This window comes from Rattus norvegicus, chromosome 18, assembly GCF_036323735.1.
Source record: "Rattus norvegicus strain BN/NHsdMcwi chromosome 18, GRCr8, whole genome shotgun sequence".
Classification (NCBI taxonomy): Eukaryota; Metazoa; Chordata; class Mammalia; order Rodentia; family Muridae; genus Rattus; species Rattus norvegicus.
The window spans coordinates 63,633,953-63,649,530 of record NC_086036.1 but is presented as its reverse complement, the minus strand read 5'-3'; the positions used below and the strand labels follow the sequence as shown (position 1 = coordinate 63,649,530).

Below are 15,578 nucleotides of genomic sequence, written 5' to 3'. Positions count from 1 at the left end.
AGGAAAGGGAAATTAAAGCCACTAAAACATAAACATGAAATACTTCCTAACATTTCATACCTGGTACCTGTTGCAGAAGGGAAAGTCCACCCAGAAGACTCTGACCCTGAACAGAGGCAGTGTTATCTTGCTCCTCTTCTTCTCTCTGTTTCACGAGAGCATGTGCACTTTCTACGTAGTTGTTTTTCCTTGTAGCCGAACTTTTTGAGGGGGAGAAATTATAATAAAATATTAGTTATCTTTAGATAAATCTATAGAAATACCTATTATTCAGTTCTATATTTCATCTTTCTAGAAATGCATTCTGGGGACAGGATAAGCATGTTGGCTCCCACAGTTCACCAGATCCAAAGAGAATATCTCACCACTACCCTGCCTCTCAAGTGAAAAAGAAAACTTCTCTTACCACATAAGTATTATGCGTAGAAAACAACCCGACTTCCTTTTCTCTATTTATTTATTTATTTTGTTGTTGTTGTTGTTGTTGTTGTTGTTGTTGTTTTCAAGACAGGGTTTCTGTATGTAGCCCTGGCTGTCCTAGAACTCACTCTGTAGACAAGACTAGAACTCAAGGACCCACCTGCCTCCCAAGTGCTTGGATTACAGGCGTGTGCCACAACCACCTAACTAAAATCCTAACTATTTCTAACAATAAGTTATACTTTCAGATACTAGAACAGTATGCTTGCCAAAACAATAAAATCTTTGAATTAGTAAAGGTTTCTAGTTGTTTGTTGTTATGAGAGAGGGTGTCACTGAAGGCCTGGCTGGCTGGACTTGACATTCCTGCTTCTACCTCCCAGATGCCAGGGTATAGTATGCCACCATGACTGGGAAATAAAGGTTTCACCAGCTTATTTCTACCCCTGCCCCTGGTCGGAACCTAACTTTCTGTTTGTATAATTTTGTATGCAGATGAAAATGTTTTTTGTTAACAGCAATTTTCCTTCTGATAGAGACGAAGGACCAAGCTTAAATTCAGTAAGGGGATCAACAAAAACAAAACCAAACCATTAGCTTCAAGTTAAAGAGGTAAGAACCCTGCCATGCTTCCATACAGCCTTTGCCCTAACCACAATTTACTTCCCACTCTTCTCTATCCCTTTATTAAAGCTGTCATACACTAAGCCAAACCACACTCATAGACAATACAGGGAAGTCTCACTTCAATAAAAGAGCGCAGGGGTCAAATTACTGCAAATGGCATAAAAGTCTCAAATAAATGACAAATGGACAAACAACCTCTGAAAAGAAAACACACATAAAGTCCATCAAGAGGCAGTGCACGACATAAATGAAAGTAGGAAATAATGTCCTAGCACATTCGGGCTGGCCAATACTAAACGCAGCACGAAACAGAAACCTTAAGCGTGTCTACACGAAGACCACCAAGAACTTCTAGTTAAGTTTTAATTTTAAGAGTCTGATTTTTCTTCAGTGTATACATACAAATGCATAAATTATTTTTACCTCAAGAGTGAAAGATCAAAAATAATAGCAGGCCAGCAGGATGCATCTGTAGGTAAAGGTTATTCACCACAAATCCTCTTTCCCAGGGCCAGTGTAATGGACAGAGGAAACAGACCACTAAGGCGTCCTCTGACACCCATACAGTGCCAAGGCATGCTTATATCATCAGGCACTCACATACTCACATGCATGCGTCCTCCCCCTCTCTCCCCCCATGTAATATTTTTTAAAAAAGAAAAATGAAAAAATAAAATGTAACTAGTGTCTCTTAACAGATAAGCTTTGTCTTCCTAATAACTGCCTGTATCTTTACCTTTTCCAACGACTGCTTCATTTATAGTCAGAAAAAAAAAATTTAAAGGCTAAAAACGTAGTTAAAAGATGTATAGAAAGGTCTTTCTTACAGACACTAAGAAGTAATAAGTTATACGTCTTCCCCAGCCCGAGGCCAGCTTTATCAGAATGCACACGAAGGCAAGGACTTACTCATCGCCCTGAAAGCTGAGCTGCGCTCGTTCTCTCGGCTCACTGCTCTCACTCTGGCAACCGGGAGACGATGCAGAAGGAACTGAAAGCCTCCCTTCGATTAAGTACGATGCCTGGACATCAGGACACCTACACAAAATTGTTAAGATTTAAATTACTTACAATTAAAACTCATGTTGGGCTAACAATATAGGAGTTTTGGTAGAACACTTGCCTAGCATGCATGAAACTCTGGGTCTGACCCCAGCACGACACCCCGTGTCACGGTAGCAGAGACTTACTCATTATTCTATGTAGAATCAGGAAGACCGGAAACTCAAAGTCATCCTGAGCTATAGTGAGTTTAAGGCCAGCCTCATCTACTTGAGACCTGTACCAAAATTAACTAATGTCATAGGGCTAAAAGATAAAATAACCACCATCAAATAAGCCCCACCATCAAATAAGCCCCAGTGTTACCATAACTCCTTTATCCCAAAGGTAAAAATGCTATCCCTCATCAAATTGCTAGATTGAAAGGTAGTTCAATAGTGGTCAGATATTTAAGCACAGTCATATTTACACACTGCTAAGACCATACACGAAATCATGTGTGCAGACTACCTATATCACATGTGGACTGATATAAATAAAATGCAATAAGCCAAACATGTACTTGGTTATAGAACTAGAATAAGAAATATAAAAAATAAAATAGGATAAAAGGTGGTTTAGTTCCCAAAAATAAGAAACTTGATCTGAGTAATTTAAAATTATTTGAATACAAGATAAATTACTTTATAATCATACAGCATGAGTTAGGGAGGTAGATCAGGATAAAGTGCTTGCTTAGCATGCACAAGGTTCAGGGTTCAAGCCTCAGTACTATGAAAAGAAAAACAAAATCAAAAGCATTCAATACCTAGTAAAGCATGAAGCTGGCTGAAATGAAGTAAAAAAGGGAAATTGTCAATAAAAAGATGCAATGACTGCCACAATCATAGATCAACACTGAGAAACAATTCACCAGTCGCCTTTCTCCAGCTAGAAAACTATTCATAGACGTTATTTTCAGACATATTTTTGAACATAAACAGGAAAGCAAATAAAGCCAGTAAGCTGGGAGAATAAGAGAATAATAGTTATCCAGAGAGAAGCACCGGGAGCCAGAAACCCAAGTCCTAACACATCCCATACTCTACTCTCTCAGTATATTACATGGTTGGTAAACAGGAAAAAAAAGTATCTGTGTAAGTGAGTCTTACCTGTTGTCAGTGCTGGGTCTGTTCTTGGCAAGTGTAGAGACAGCAATGGGCAAGCCAAAATTTGATTGAAGAGTGACATTTCCCAAAACCTCACTATTGCCAAGTAGTGAGCTGGTTAAGAAGCTCGGGAATGACTCTTCTGCTATACCTCGGAAATCTTCCATTTCACTGCAACAACAGCATTTTAAAAATAAGTTGAATGTGTTATTACCATAACACCTTCCAATGATTAAAAGAACAATGCCTCCTTTTAAAAACCAAGATTTCTGTAACATCAATAAGAAAGAGTGGTTACTAACAATACTCTGAGCTTTACTTTAGCTCAGAACACCTTGCTCCCTTACAATTAAGAACATGCACACTAAACATTAACCTGGGTCCATTGGGAGTGGCACTATTAGGAGGCAGGGCCTTATTGAAGGAAATACGTCACCGTGGAGGTGAGTTTTGATGTTCAAGCTCGGCCTAGAATGTCAGTGTCCCTCTGCAGCCTGTAGATCAAGATGTAGAACTCTCAGGTCCTTCTCTAGCACCATGTCTGACTACATGTTGTCCACCATGGTGATAATGGACGAAACCTCTAAACTGTAAGCCAGCCCCAATGAAATGTTTTCTAATATATGAGCTGCGATGGTCATGGTGCCTCTGAGACACCCACGGTTTAGTGGAGAATATGGAGAATCCCAAACTTCGCTAGTTAGAAAAGCAAAGGTGGTATAAAACTAATGACTTTTAGGGTGAGTTACAACGTTGGTATTTAGAGCTGGTGCGATGGCTCATGGTGGAGATGCTTGCTGTCAAGCCCCATGACCAAAGTTTAAACCCACAAAGTAGAAGAAGCACCGGGAATCAAGAAGAGAATCAATTCCCATAAGCTGTCCTCTGATATCTACAAAGGAGCTGTGGCATACATGGATACCTCTGATAATCCTAATTTCCCCTGCTATGTCAGTTATCTACTTCTAATGCTCCTCATTTCGAATGCCCCTCTAGAGCTGAGACCCACTACTACGACCCAATGCATGTTGCTCATTACATTTTAAAGCCACTGCGCAACTGCTCCAACTATCCTAAGTCTAGCCTTGTACGCCTGTAATCTAGAAGACTGAGACGAGACTACCTTAGGTTTCAGACCAGACTGGGATAACCAGCCAGTACCAACTAGAAGGAAGAAGGTCCTATTTAAAAAATACTTTTTAGACAAACTAACTAAAAACACAAGCCAGACAGCCTGAGTTAGAACTCTAGGACCCACATGATGAAGAAAAGCCAGCTCCCACAGGTTAAACTGTGATGTGTATATGCACACAGGTAATGATAAATTACCAAAGCTAACCAAAACAAAGCAGAACCCCCATCCATGCATGCATACAGCACATTCATAAAACGTTCCTAAACAGGAAAACACACTAATTTCCCTTATGATTCCATTAGCCATTATGTAACGTGAAGAAAATACAATGGTAGCTATCATTCTACTGTATTTTAAACAAGTAACGACTTACTCAATTTCTCTTGCTGTTTTCTTAATAGAGTGGCTTCAATTTTCAAATACTAGTTTACTTGTAATTGATGAACCACATTCATGGGTGCATAAAAGATTACTTCCTGTGGTCATCGCAGGTCTATTTATATCCACACATTTTTAAAAAGTACATGCCGTAGAACCCAAAACACAGAGTTGCCAGCAATCATTTACCTACTGGCACACTGTGATACATGTCAAAATTAGGTAGACATTTCGTATATAACTTTTAAAAACTTACCGTGAAGTTAATGCACAACGCTGAAATTTGAAGAAAAAGTTGGTTCGTTCCAAATGAAAATACCAGAACCATAACCTCAGAAGGGTAAGGGCAAATAAATGTACTGTCTTATATGCAACTGGCCTCCAAACGACTGTCTCAGAAGGGACTTCATGCTTAACGACACGAAGTCTGAAATCAAGAGCAAAGCAAATGGAGGGGGATAGTAAAAACACTCTTTCATTTTGCATTAGCTGTTAGGAGTAAATGTGCATGAAGCTTAGCAGACACCGGTTGACATAAGAGCCCTCCCTCAGAGCGAACAAAAACGTTACTCCTTCAGTCCGTCAAAAGGACAAGACCGCTCATCACAATACGGTAAGGCAGTCACCAGAGCACTTTGCAAGAAGAAAACACCGCAAAGCTCAGAGGCCATGGGTGCGTCCCTCAGAAGTGGGCAATCGCTAGCCGGACCGGAGGAAACAAGGATGCGGCCGTTCCAAAGCCCAGGCAGGGAGCCTGGGCCACGCGCGGACGCTTGATCTCACAGACCAGCCCAACCTCCAGCCCATGTCCCCACCAGGCCGAGCGGTCACCGCCGCCGCCTAGAAGCCACAGCCTTGCCCTCTCCCTCAAGTCCTCCGCACCGACGACCCTCCTCACCAGGCCACGACACCCAGCTCCGCCACTCACGAGCGCTAGGAAAACGTCCGCTAAAGGGGCGGATCCGCGGGGCTACAGTGCGCGTGCGCGCGCTCCGGAGGCCCGCGAGGCCTCCCTCCTGTAGGAAGCGAGGGCGTGGCCTCGGAACCCGACCCGGATTGGGCTAAGCTCGAGGAAGGGGCGGGCAGAAGCCTGTGATTGGTAAGGACAGTGCGTTACTGGATTTGAAGGCCCAAAGCCGCGCAGCCCAGATAGGTGAGAAAGGCCTTCTTCTCTTAGGCGCCGTTTTGAAAACATTAATTCCTCAGTTTGAGATCTCCGCAAAGGTCTCCGTAAGTCGCCTTTCTCCACTAGTTTGGTTTTTTTTTTTTTTAATTTTCATATCGCCGCTTAGTAGATGCATAAGCTTCAGATTTGCTTTTAACAAATCATTCCTTGGGGTGCACATGTCAAGATAGTTAACTACACCTAATCGCCTGGGATAAAGTACCAACAGTGGGAAATTTTTTCTTTAACTGCTATTCTTCCTAAATCACACAAATCCCATCACCATCTTTGCTCAGCACAAGCTTTACCTGAAAAATGTATCGTCTCTGTCTTAAAAGTTCAGAATCTCGGGCTGGAGAGATGGTTCAGTGGTTAAGAGCCCTGACTGCTCTTCCAGAGGTCCTGAGTTCGATCCCCAGCAACCACATGGTGGCTCACAACCATCTGTAATGGGATCCGATGCCCTCTTCTGGTGTGTCTGAAGACAGCCACAAGTGTACTTATATACATAAAATAAATAAATCAAAAAAGTTCAGAATCTCAAAAGGGAAGAAGGGACTCCCTCTGCTCCTAAACAATTCCTTAACGGCTTTTACATATCATTTTAAAAACACTTGAACATAGTAGGAGAGAAATACAAAGTCCACAGTTGCTGTACCTGACTTTGGCCGACTGGGAAAAGGCATCTGTTTACTTGATCATTTTCTTGGTGGTACTCTTGGTTAACCTCTTCGGAGCTACTTTCCGGAAACAACGCCTATTGATGGCACACACCCACAATCCCTGCGTTTGGGAGGCTGAGGAAGTAGGATAGCCAGCCTGTACATACTAAGGCATTGCCTTAGAAAACTGAGACTATAAAAAAACAAAAAGCCTATCTTCTATTCCGCTGTCCACTTGTCATCCTTTTTTCCTTTTGTGGTAATTGTCACATCCAATGAAAACACAAAATCAAACAAAAACTTCACAAATCCTCAGCTGTGGGACTCAAAGCAATTGATACAAACTACCGTTCTTTCACAAAGATCTTAACCCAGTTGAAGGTGAGCTGTGCAATGGGTCTAGGAGTTCCTTTGTGTCATTCTCGCTGTGTACACCTGGATTCCCAACTCAAGAACTATCTTCACAATCCTCAAACCACTAGAACTTAACCTAAAACACTCAGCAACTTGTTGATTCTCCAGTGACAGATGAACCGAAAAGTATATGCAGGGGGGAAAGCCTGAACTCTAAGGCTAGACTCCTAGATGTAAACTGAGTCTTCCTCCCTCGTCTTGGTTATGCGCCCTCGTTTGTAAAATGGGGATTACTGGAGCCTTGGGTGGATCAATTCGCACACCTGGGACAGCACTTGCACATGGAAGCCCTTGGCACTCAAGTGATAGGAGCACCGAATGTCTTACACCTGTACCTTACCTTACTTGCCAACTGGAAAGAAAAACTAAAACTCCCAATGTAGTCTGCGTATCTTTTTTAGAACTTAGAGCCAGTAGAAGCCCTACAACCAGTGGTACCTTCCAAAGAAGTAAAAGTGAGGGCTGGAGAGATGGCTCAGCGGTTAAGAGCACTGACTGCTCTTCCAGAGGTCATCAGTTCAATTCCCAGCAACCACGTGGTGGCTCACAACCATCTGTAATGAGATCCGATGCCCTCTTCTGGTGCGTCTGCAGTGACAGTGTACTCATATAAATAATAAATAAATCTTTTAAAAAAAAAAAGAAGTAAAAATGATGGCCATCCAAAACAAAGTAAATAAAAACAGAACAGCTCCAGTTCCAAAATGCTTTCAGTGGAATGCCTCAGCCAATATCCAATCCCAGTTACAGGATATGTATTCGGAGTAATCTTACTTTCATTAAATATCGTGTAGTGAGAATTTTGGTTTCCTTAAAAGCCCACGTATGTGAATACCTTTGTTTTAATCCCAGATATGGGATAAGAGACTGCTTCACAGCAGGTGACGGATTTGCCTTTCACTGGCAAGGGTGTGATATATGCTAGCTGCAGATGGTTTAATCCTCAGGACTTTGGAGAGGGTATGAGAGAGAGAGCCCCAGAGGGCTGTGGAGGCTGCTGTTATGGTTTGACAAGTGTTTGTAAGCAAAGAGATGAGAAGCAGGAGATGAAAAGAATGCACTGGCCTCCCAAAACCCAATGCCCCAGTCAGCAGGAAGTAGTCAAAAGTATGCCTATGTCCCCTTCCTCCTCTAACCTTTCTCTCCTACCTCGTGTCAGGGGTTGGAAGGGAGGTAGAGGTATACTAACCCAATAAAATATTAAAAAAAAAAAAAATCAAGCAACAATCATGTTTCCTGAACACTGCCCTATGTCTCCACCTTAACTCTTCCACCCATGAAAATGCCACCTCCCTTCCACATTCTGCCAGCTAAAGTGAGCCAGTGGCTTTTAGGCCTGTTGTGCAATCTTGACTATAAAGCAAAGCCCCTGATACTCGCTATACTACAGAAGTGTTTTCTCTCACTAAAATGCATCTGTGGGCTGACTGATTACCTTTTTATCTTTCACATATCCTCTAGCGCACGCCATTAGTATCCTGGACATGCTAGCTACGAAACACTCACTACATTAAGTCGGAGAATGGTCTCAAAGTCTCATTCAAACTCTGTAATAGAGCCACTGAAATGCACCACCATGTCTGGCTTATTTGACATTAAACACAATTCAAATATTCCTTTAAAATAAGAGCCATTCTATCTCATCTTTATCCTCTCCAAGCTAATGTACATGCACATATGAAATGCTTTTTTAAATACACATCTCTATGGGTTGAAGAGAAGACTGAGTGTTTATAGTGCTTGTTACTCTAGCTGAGGCCCCACGTTAAGCTCACAGCACCACTGTCCAGCAGCTCACAAATGCCTGTAACTCTTCCAGCTCCAGGAAATCTGGCACCCTCTTCTGGACACCAAGAGCACCTGTATTCACTCATACATGTACCCACACATAGACATAATTAAAATACAACTTTTAGAAAAGATATCCTTTTGCCTTGAAAGGTAAATCCTCAACAATTCAAAAAATAATAGGCCAAAATACCATTACTAGCTCCATGGTTTTACTATAGCTTGATTTCTGGCTTCATGTACAAAATAATGCTGAGTTGGGCATGGTGGTCCATGTTCATAGTTTCAACACTCAGGAGGCAAAGGCAGGCAAATCTGAGTTCAAGAACCAGCCTGGTGCACACAGTGAGTTCCAAGACCAAGGCTACGTAGAGAGCCTATCTCAAAAGAACTAATAACCATAATAACGTTGAATAATGAGACTGAAGTCACTTGTCAGTTCTGAATGTTAATTTGCATGTTGACATTCTATCTTTAATGACATTTTTGTGTTAGTGTGTATAAACTCACTCTCAATATGTTACTTGTGTGGAGTCAGAACTGCCCGACGGCTTCTCTCCCAGCACCGTGTGGTTTCTGGAGGGTAGATGGGTGGTCAGGCTCGGTGGCAGGCATCTTTACCCACTGACCCATCCCATCTGGCAATGTAACTTTAAGTGTAACACTTGCTTTATCCCCTGTTCCTTTTTTGTTTTTTGGGTTTGTTTGTTTGCTTGCTTTGTTTTGTGTTGTGTTGGGACATGGGAAAAGGACACTAAACCTAACTTATCTTAAAGTGACCCATTTTAGCCAGGTATGGTGCAAGCCTGTAATCCCCAGGAGGGAGAGGAAGGGTTATGTGAGGAAGGGTTGTGTGGCTACAGAATCAGTTCCAGGTCAGTCTTTACAGGCTCTCAAAACACAAAACCCAAGTACACATGGTTTTCATAAGACAACAGATTCACATCTTTTAAAATACTTTTATTAAATAACCTACTTGGAGAACAGTTACAAAATTTTTAAGTAGTAATTCCAAGTAGTAAAAGGCATTTTCCTTTAAAAAAAAAAAAAAAAGACAAAAATATCCTTATGATTTGCTGCTTTATACACAGGAATGATTTATTTTACAGTCATTTGTAACATCAGCCTATAAAATTCCAAACATTTCTTAATGTCTGAATTACAGAGTGAAGTTCACAATGATATGCTTTCCTCTGAAGCTACCATCAACAGACAAAACTGAACTCTATGATAACAAGTCCACACAGAATGAATGTACAAGACAGGCACTTTGAACCAGATACTGGGAATCGTTCACAGTTAATATTGCTTTTTCTGAAGCTCATCTCGTCCAAGGTAACCAACTAGTGAAGCCAAGGTTTCCTGGTGCAGAAGTACAAACAGGTTTGGTTTCAAACACTCGAGTTGTGATACATGCAAGACATGGCCTAACTAGGAAGGATCTTCTAAAAGAAAATGAAGAAACCAAAAGCAGCCCGGAATAAAAGCATTTACAAGCATCTGGGTAAGGCCTTTAAATCAGGATTTTACACCCCTTCATTCTCAGGTAAGGGATTAAGAGGCCGAGAGAGGCATCCTCTGCGAGGGTGAGGATAGTGGAGGTTGGCAGTGTCTGCATCACAAGAGTGCTCTAGCAGAGGAGCAGGAGGAGGAAGGAGCTGGGCACAGCTGGACCATCTTGATCCAGCCCGTGGGGAATCCAGAGGGGGAAAGAAATACCTGAAATAATGAAGACAGGAACAAAACACCAAAACAAAAACAACAGGGGGAAAGGAGGGAGGGAAACAGAAGAAAAAGAGAAAAGCAGTAAATACAAAGAGAACCAAAGAAGAGAAAACATGCTGGAAGGAAGGAAAAAAAGCTGTATATTCATGCCACAACCGATAGAACAGTACAAATCAAGACTCTCACTTGAATCAAGGCTGCTTAAGAAGTATAAAAATTTTAAAAAAAAATACAATCTGTTAAAGTTAAAATGCCCCCAAAATCATCAGGACGTATGTTACAGAGACATTCATTTTATAAACTGAAAGCGTGTCTAATCTCATTTGATTCCTTAATTCACACATCTGCTCTTCCTTTCCAGCAGAGCTGCATGTGTTACAGCAGCAGGCACACGTTAGTGCATACATGATACCGAGAACCAGCTCCAACTCACTACCGGGAGACCTGGCTACTGCACTCCACATGCTTGAGAAATACAATCATTGCACAGGCTTCGTTTCCTGCAAAAAACTTAGAATACCTACAGAATTTTGGTGCATAAAAAGGCTCAAAGAATTATAGCCTGTTATTCTACCATCTCATAACTTACCCGTAATATGTATGCAGTTTAGTAAGTGAAAAGGTGTATAACTATCATCAAAGTCAAAAGTTTCAGAATACAGGGACTCTTTGAAATAACACATTAAAAATCCTGAGACACGGAATTTTAACTGCACGCACATTTTCTGAAAAATGTCAACTCATGTTTCCAAATTGTCTTAAAGGAAACCAAGTTGTATAGGATCACACCATAAACATTCATGCATAGATTAGAAACAGCCATCTCCTGAATATGAGATGAAAACTTAGAAGTGCTGTCACCATTTTACTACCAATAAAACCAGCAATTGCTAATGTGCTGCTTGGCTACAAACTATTTGAGCTCAACTGGTGCCACGTTACTGATCTGTTCCTGTACTAGTATTTTAATTACAAGAGATGTAGTTGTGTGGATAATGTCACCTGTAAAGTAGTTGTGTGGATAATGTCACCTACAGAGCAATTCTACAAAAGGTAAACACATTACCACTCAAAACAATCTTTATGAAAATATTTATTTGATTTTTCAAATTAAAATTATAAAAACTCATCATTTTAGCTTATTGTTTTAGAAAATAAAAGACATATTCCTATATTTTCCAAATGGAATAAAATTATATTTGCCCTCCTCCCAACTGCTTATGAGGATAATAGCAATCTTTTCAGTTTTTAAACCCAAGTTAGTCTCCAGAACATTCCAAAAAATTGTTTTGGTGATGATATGTCAACAAAAAGCCTTTCCATTTATAGTGTCAGGAGTCTGACTAGTACAGAAGTTATATACACTGTCATTTAAAGGCCTTTGGGCCTGTGTGTAGTAGTGAACAGGCTGCTGGTGCATCGTGGAGATCACACGGCGCTGGGGAGGGAAAGAAGTTGGTTTCCATTCCTGTGTGCATGCAACAAGCAGCACAGCAGCACAGTCACTCCAGCTAGCGTGCACTCAGCTGTGCTTTCTGCTAAGGACACAACACAAATGGAGAAGGGAGAGTGCATCACACATCGAACACAGATTAAAGAAAACACAGTACAGAAGCTGCTACCTAAAGCAGGTTCTTGAAAAATTAACTCTAATATGCTTTCCTTCATAAGATAATTTGTTCTTCTCCATAGTAACTGGAAAGTTTTTATAGTTGCAAATACCTAAGACCTCAAAATCAAACAGCAAGATTTCTTTATTAAAAAAATACAGTAGTATCAAAACAACTGAGAAAATTAAAATCTATGTTTTTCTTCTGCTTAGGATGACAATAGGGTAACCACAGAGCCTCTATTCCAAATTATGCCCAAAGGCATATCTTTAAATTTTTATATTACAAATTTACATTATTTGAAACTTGAATGAGAAAAACTGAGGCTAGACTATGTCAAAAATTTTTAAATGTATGCAGAATTGCATAAACTTCAAGATCTCATATTTTACCATTTCCTCTTAGTTATTATAAGCACAAAAGACAAATCATTTCATTTCATTCAATGGTCTCACAAAGCTGGAGTTATGTATTTATTAAAACTTCAACGTGACCTGATACAAAGCCTACCCAACAGGCACTAACAGAAGAAACCCGACTGTCTATCTAAGAGCCAACCTTATTAAACCACGTCTCCTTTCACTGCTGCAGAAAAGAACACAGAAATCATAAAGCTAATAACATCTTTACTGACCACTGAATTTCAGAATATAATTCAATGGACTTAAAAGCTGTCCATATTATAACCAACTAAACACATATTATAACCACTAAATACAGGCAAGAGTGAGATTTCAAGAGTAAGTGTGACAATTACTGGTGAATTACTTTATTTCATCTTAAAATTCACCTGTTAGTACGGCTACCAGGAGAGGTGGCTCAGCAACTAAGGACATGGCTGCTCTTGCAAAGGGCCCAGGTTTGAATCCCGGCACCTACATGGTGGCTCACATGCATCCATAACTCCAGTTCCAAAACACTTGACTCTTTGGCCTCCCCAAACACTGCACACATTGTGGTGGACAGATAGACAAGCAGGCAAAAAACCCATACATGTAAAAAGTGTGTGTGGGGGCAGGGGATGGGGTTGCTAGTTTCCCACAGAAGAGCCTACCTGCCAGCAGATGTTCCATTTAATGAATTTTGAAGATTTGGAATATTTGAGCTCAGTGAAGGAGTTGAGTTTCCCAGCTGAGAACTCCCATTTACTGGGCTCCCGTTACCTTTCAAAATACCAGTGCACTTCCAATTGTCCATGTAATTAGCTGAAAGAAAAACAGCCAAATACATTAACATGACTAACACCTATTCATATGAATACATGTATCAGCACTCTTCTCCTAAAGCTGCAAGAAATGAAACAAGGTATGGGCTACATTTCTAAAAATATTTGTGTATAACGTGTGCCTGTATTCACGTTCATGTGCATATGCTTGTGTGCATAAACTTACACATGTTAACAGATGTTGATCCTGGCCGTCTTCCCCTTGGACTCTCCATCATAGTTTCTGAGGTAAGGTCTGTCTCTGTGTCTGTCTGTCTGTCTGTCTGTCTGTCTGTCTGTCTCTCTCTCTCTCTCTCTCTCTGTCTCTGTCTCTCTCTCTCTCTCTGAACCTAGAGTTCACCAATCTAGCTATACCAGCTGTCTGGGCAGCTCCAAAAACCTTGCTGCTTAAGGCTCCCCTGCGCTAGAGTTACAACTGCACACTAGTAGGCCTGGGTTTTACATAGGTGCTGAAGATCTGAGCTCAGGTCCTCATGCTTTTACAGCCAGCTCTTTACCAACTGAGCATTTCCGCAGCTTCAGCAAGCTACATTTACTCCTAGGTAAGCGGTAAGTACAATTTTTAGATGAAATACATAAGGTTTTCAAAGAACTACTAATTTAAAGCAACCATGATGACTTATAATTGAGACAGAAGAATTGGTCTGAGTTTGGGGCCAACCCTAGGCTACACAGTGAGCTCCAGACCAGCCTACAATACAGAGTAAGATCTTATATCAAAAACAATTACTTGTTTAAAAAACATGAAAGCACCAGTGGAAGGGGAAGCCCTGGGTCCTGCTAAGACTGAACCCCCAGTGAACTAGACTATGGGGGGAGGGCGACAATGGGGGGAGGGTTGGGAGGGGAACACCCATAAGGAAGGGGAGGGGGGAGGGGGATGTTTGCCCGGAAACCGGGAAAGGGAATAACACTTGAAATGTATATAAGAAATACTCAAGTTAATAAAAATAAATAAATAAATAAATAAATAAATAAATAAATAAAATGAAAGCTTTTCACTATTTCTCTTCTTTCAGAAACAAATAACTGACACAATTATCTAATCTCAAAGATAAAGAGGTTATTAATATCTGGGCTGGGCTTGACTTGCAGCCGTGTGGACCCGGATCAGCGACAGAACCCAGATGCAGCAGTGTGCCTGGGAGAACCAGCAACAGACTATCGGGGACAGACAAATCTCTGGGCTCAACAGCTGACCAGCCAGCCTCGCCTACCTGGTGAGTTTCCCGGCAAGAAAGACCTTTTCTCAAACACAAAGGTGAGTCATAACTAAGGAACAATACCCAAGAGTGTCGTCTGACCTCTCTCTACAAATACAAGTTAATATCAAAACAAAATCTTTAAAAGAAATAAACCCAAATTCTTTGTCTTTCTTACAATGAATATAAATAAGGATTGGAGCTGTCTTCTAGGCTATGCACATTACGTGGGCACTGTGTACATCATGGTCAGAGATGTGTATTGATAAGAAAACCTCTGTGTAGCAGTTCATCCAACATGATCTCATTCTTTGAATGCAAAACTAGTCACTGAAGTCAGTAAATTAAAGTTAAAGGATCTAATGGTTAACTACCAGGCCATCCTACTTTAAGTTTAGAAACAAAAAGGACAGAGAAATCCTTAAAATCAAATTGAGGAAAGGAAAATCTGGGCTGGTCCTACAGAATATATAGTAAGACTGAACATGGGAGGCCATCAGGGCTTAGCCAGCCTGCACTCAGGACAAATGACCCACTGCAGTTCTATAGCTGATGGTCAGACTAGAGTCAGCCCACTGTGATGCTACAGACATCAAAGGCAGTGTCACTGATTAGACCAAGTTCCCTCAGTGGGACACAAAAAACACAGAGTCAGAACTCCAGTATTCTTGAATTTTGGAGTCTAAAAAGAAAAAAAAAAGATGATAGATTTAAAGTCTCTGAGAGGATGAGAGACAGTGTGTGTGTGTGTGTGTGTGTGTGTGTGTGTGTGTGTGTGTGTGTGTGTGTGTGTGTTCGTGTGCATGCGTGCATTTGTGTGTATGTGTGTATGCGTGTTCGGGTACATGTGTGCCATAGCACCCTTGCAGAGGTTAACTTCAGCTGTCGGCCCCTATTTCCACCTTGTTTAAGATAAGGACTCTACTGGTTTTTTCACTGAGCTGTGCTTACCAGGTTAGAAGTCTCCTCCCTCTGCCCCCAGTTCCCTAAAGGAGCTGGGGTGTTGCAGACATTCATACTCATTTCCTTACCCATGGGAGGCAAATACTTTTACCAAAGACCACTGGAGGCCTCGTC

At 41.1% G+C, this 15,578-nt stretch overlaps 2 protein-coding genes and 1 long non-coding RNA gene across 11 annotated transcripts in view; 1 reads left to right on the top strand and 2 right to left on the bottom strand.

Moving 5' to 3' along the window:
* Positions 1-5,715, bottom strand: part of Cep192 (centrosomal protein 192) — an 84,449-nt gene extending 78,734 nt beyond the window's left edge. For 3 of the 5 annotated variants that reach the window (XM_056984938.2, XM_063277311.1, XM_063277312.1), the window contains exons 1-5: positions 5,609-5,715; positions 4,967-5,137; positions 3,201-3,368; positions 1,957-2,085; positions 61-200 (exon numbers count right to left, since the gene is read on the bottom strand). In XM_056984938.2, coding sequence (XP_056840918.1) covers positions 61-200; positions 1,957-2,085; positions 3,201-3,364 — 433 coding nt within the window. In that variant the 5' untranslated portion in view covers positions 3,365-3,368; positions 4,967-5,137; positions 5,609-5,715. The remainder of the gene's footprint in view (positions 1-60; positions 201-1,956; positions 2,086-3,200; positions 3,369-4,966; positions 5,138-5,608) is intronic. The other 2 variants (XM_056984939.2, NM_001402401.1) reach the window with 2 other exon arrangements.
* Positions 5,716-5,756: 41 nt separating this feature from the next.
* LOC102552297 (uncharacterized) overlaps positions 5,757-15,578 on the top strand; it is a 10,371-nt gene continuing 549 nt past the window's right edge. The window contains exons 1-2 of one of the 3 annotated variants that reach the window (XR_361453.4): positions 5,757-5,863; positions 14,395-14,560. This is a non-coding gene — a long non-coding RNA (uncharacterized LOC102552297). Of the gene's footprint in view, positions 5,941-14,193; positions 14,561-15,578 lie in introns of those variants that run through there. The other 2 variants (XR_005496397.2, XR_010059723.1) reach the window with 2 other exon arrangements.
* Positions 9,679-15,578, bottom strand: part of Seh1l (SEH1-like nucleoporin) — a 27,625-nt gene continuing 21,725 nt past the window's right edge. The window contains exons 8-9 of one of the 3 annotated variants that reach the window (XM_056984932.2): positions 13,129-13,279; positions 9,679-12,002 (exon numbers count right to left, since the gene is read on the bottom strand). In XM_056984932.2, the coding sequence (XP_056840912.1) occupies positions 11,987-12,002; positions 13,129-13,279 (167 nt within the window). In that variant the 3' untranslated portion in view covers positions 9,679-11,986. The remainder of the gene's footprint in view (positions 12,003-13,128; positions 13,280-15,578) is intronic. The other 2 variants (XM_056984931.2, NM_001394994.1) reach the window with 2 other exon arrangements.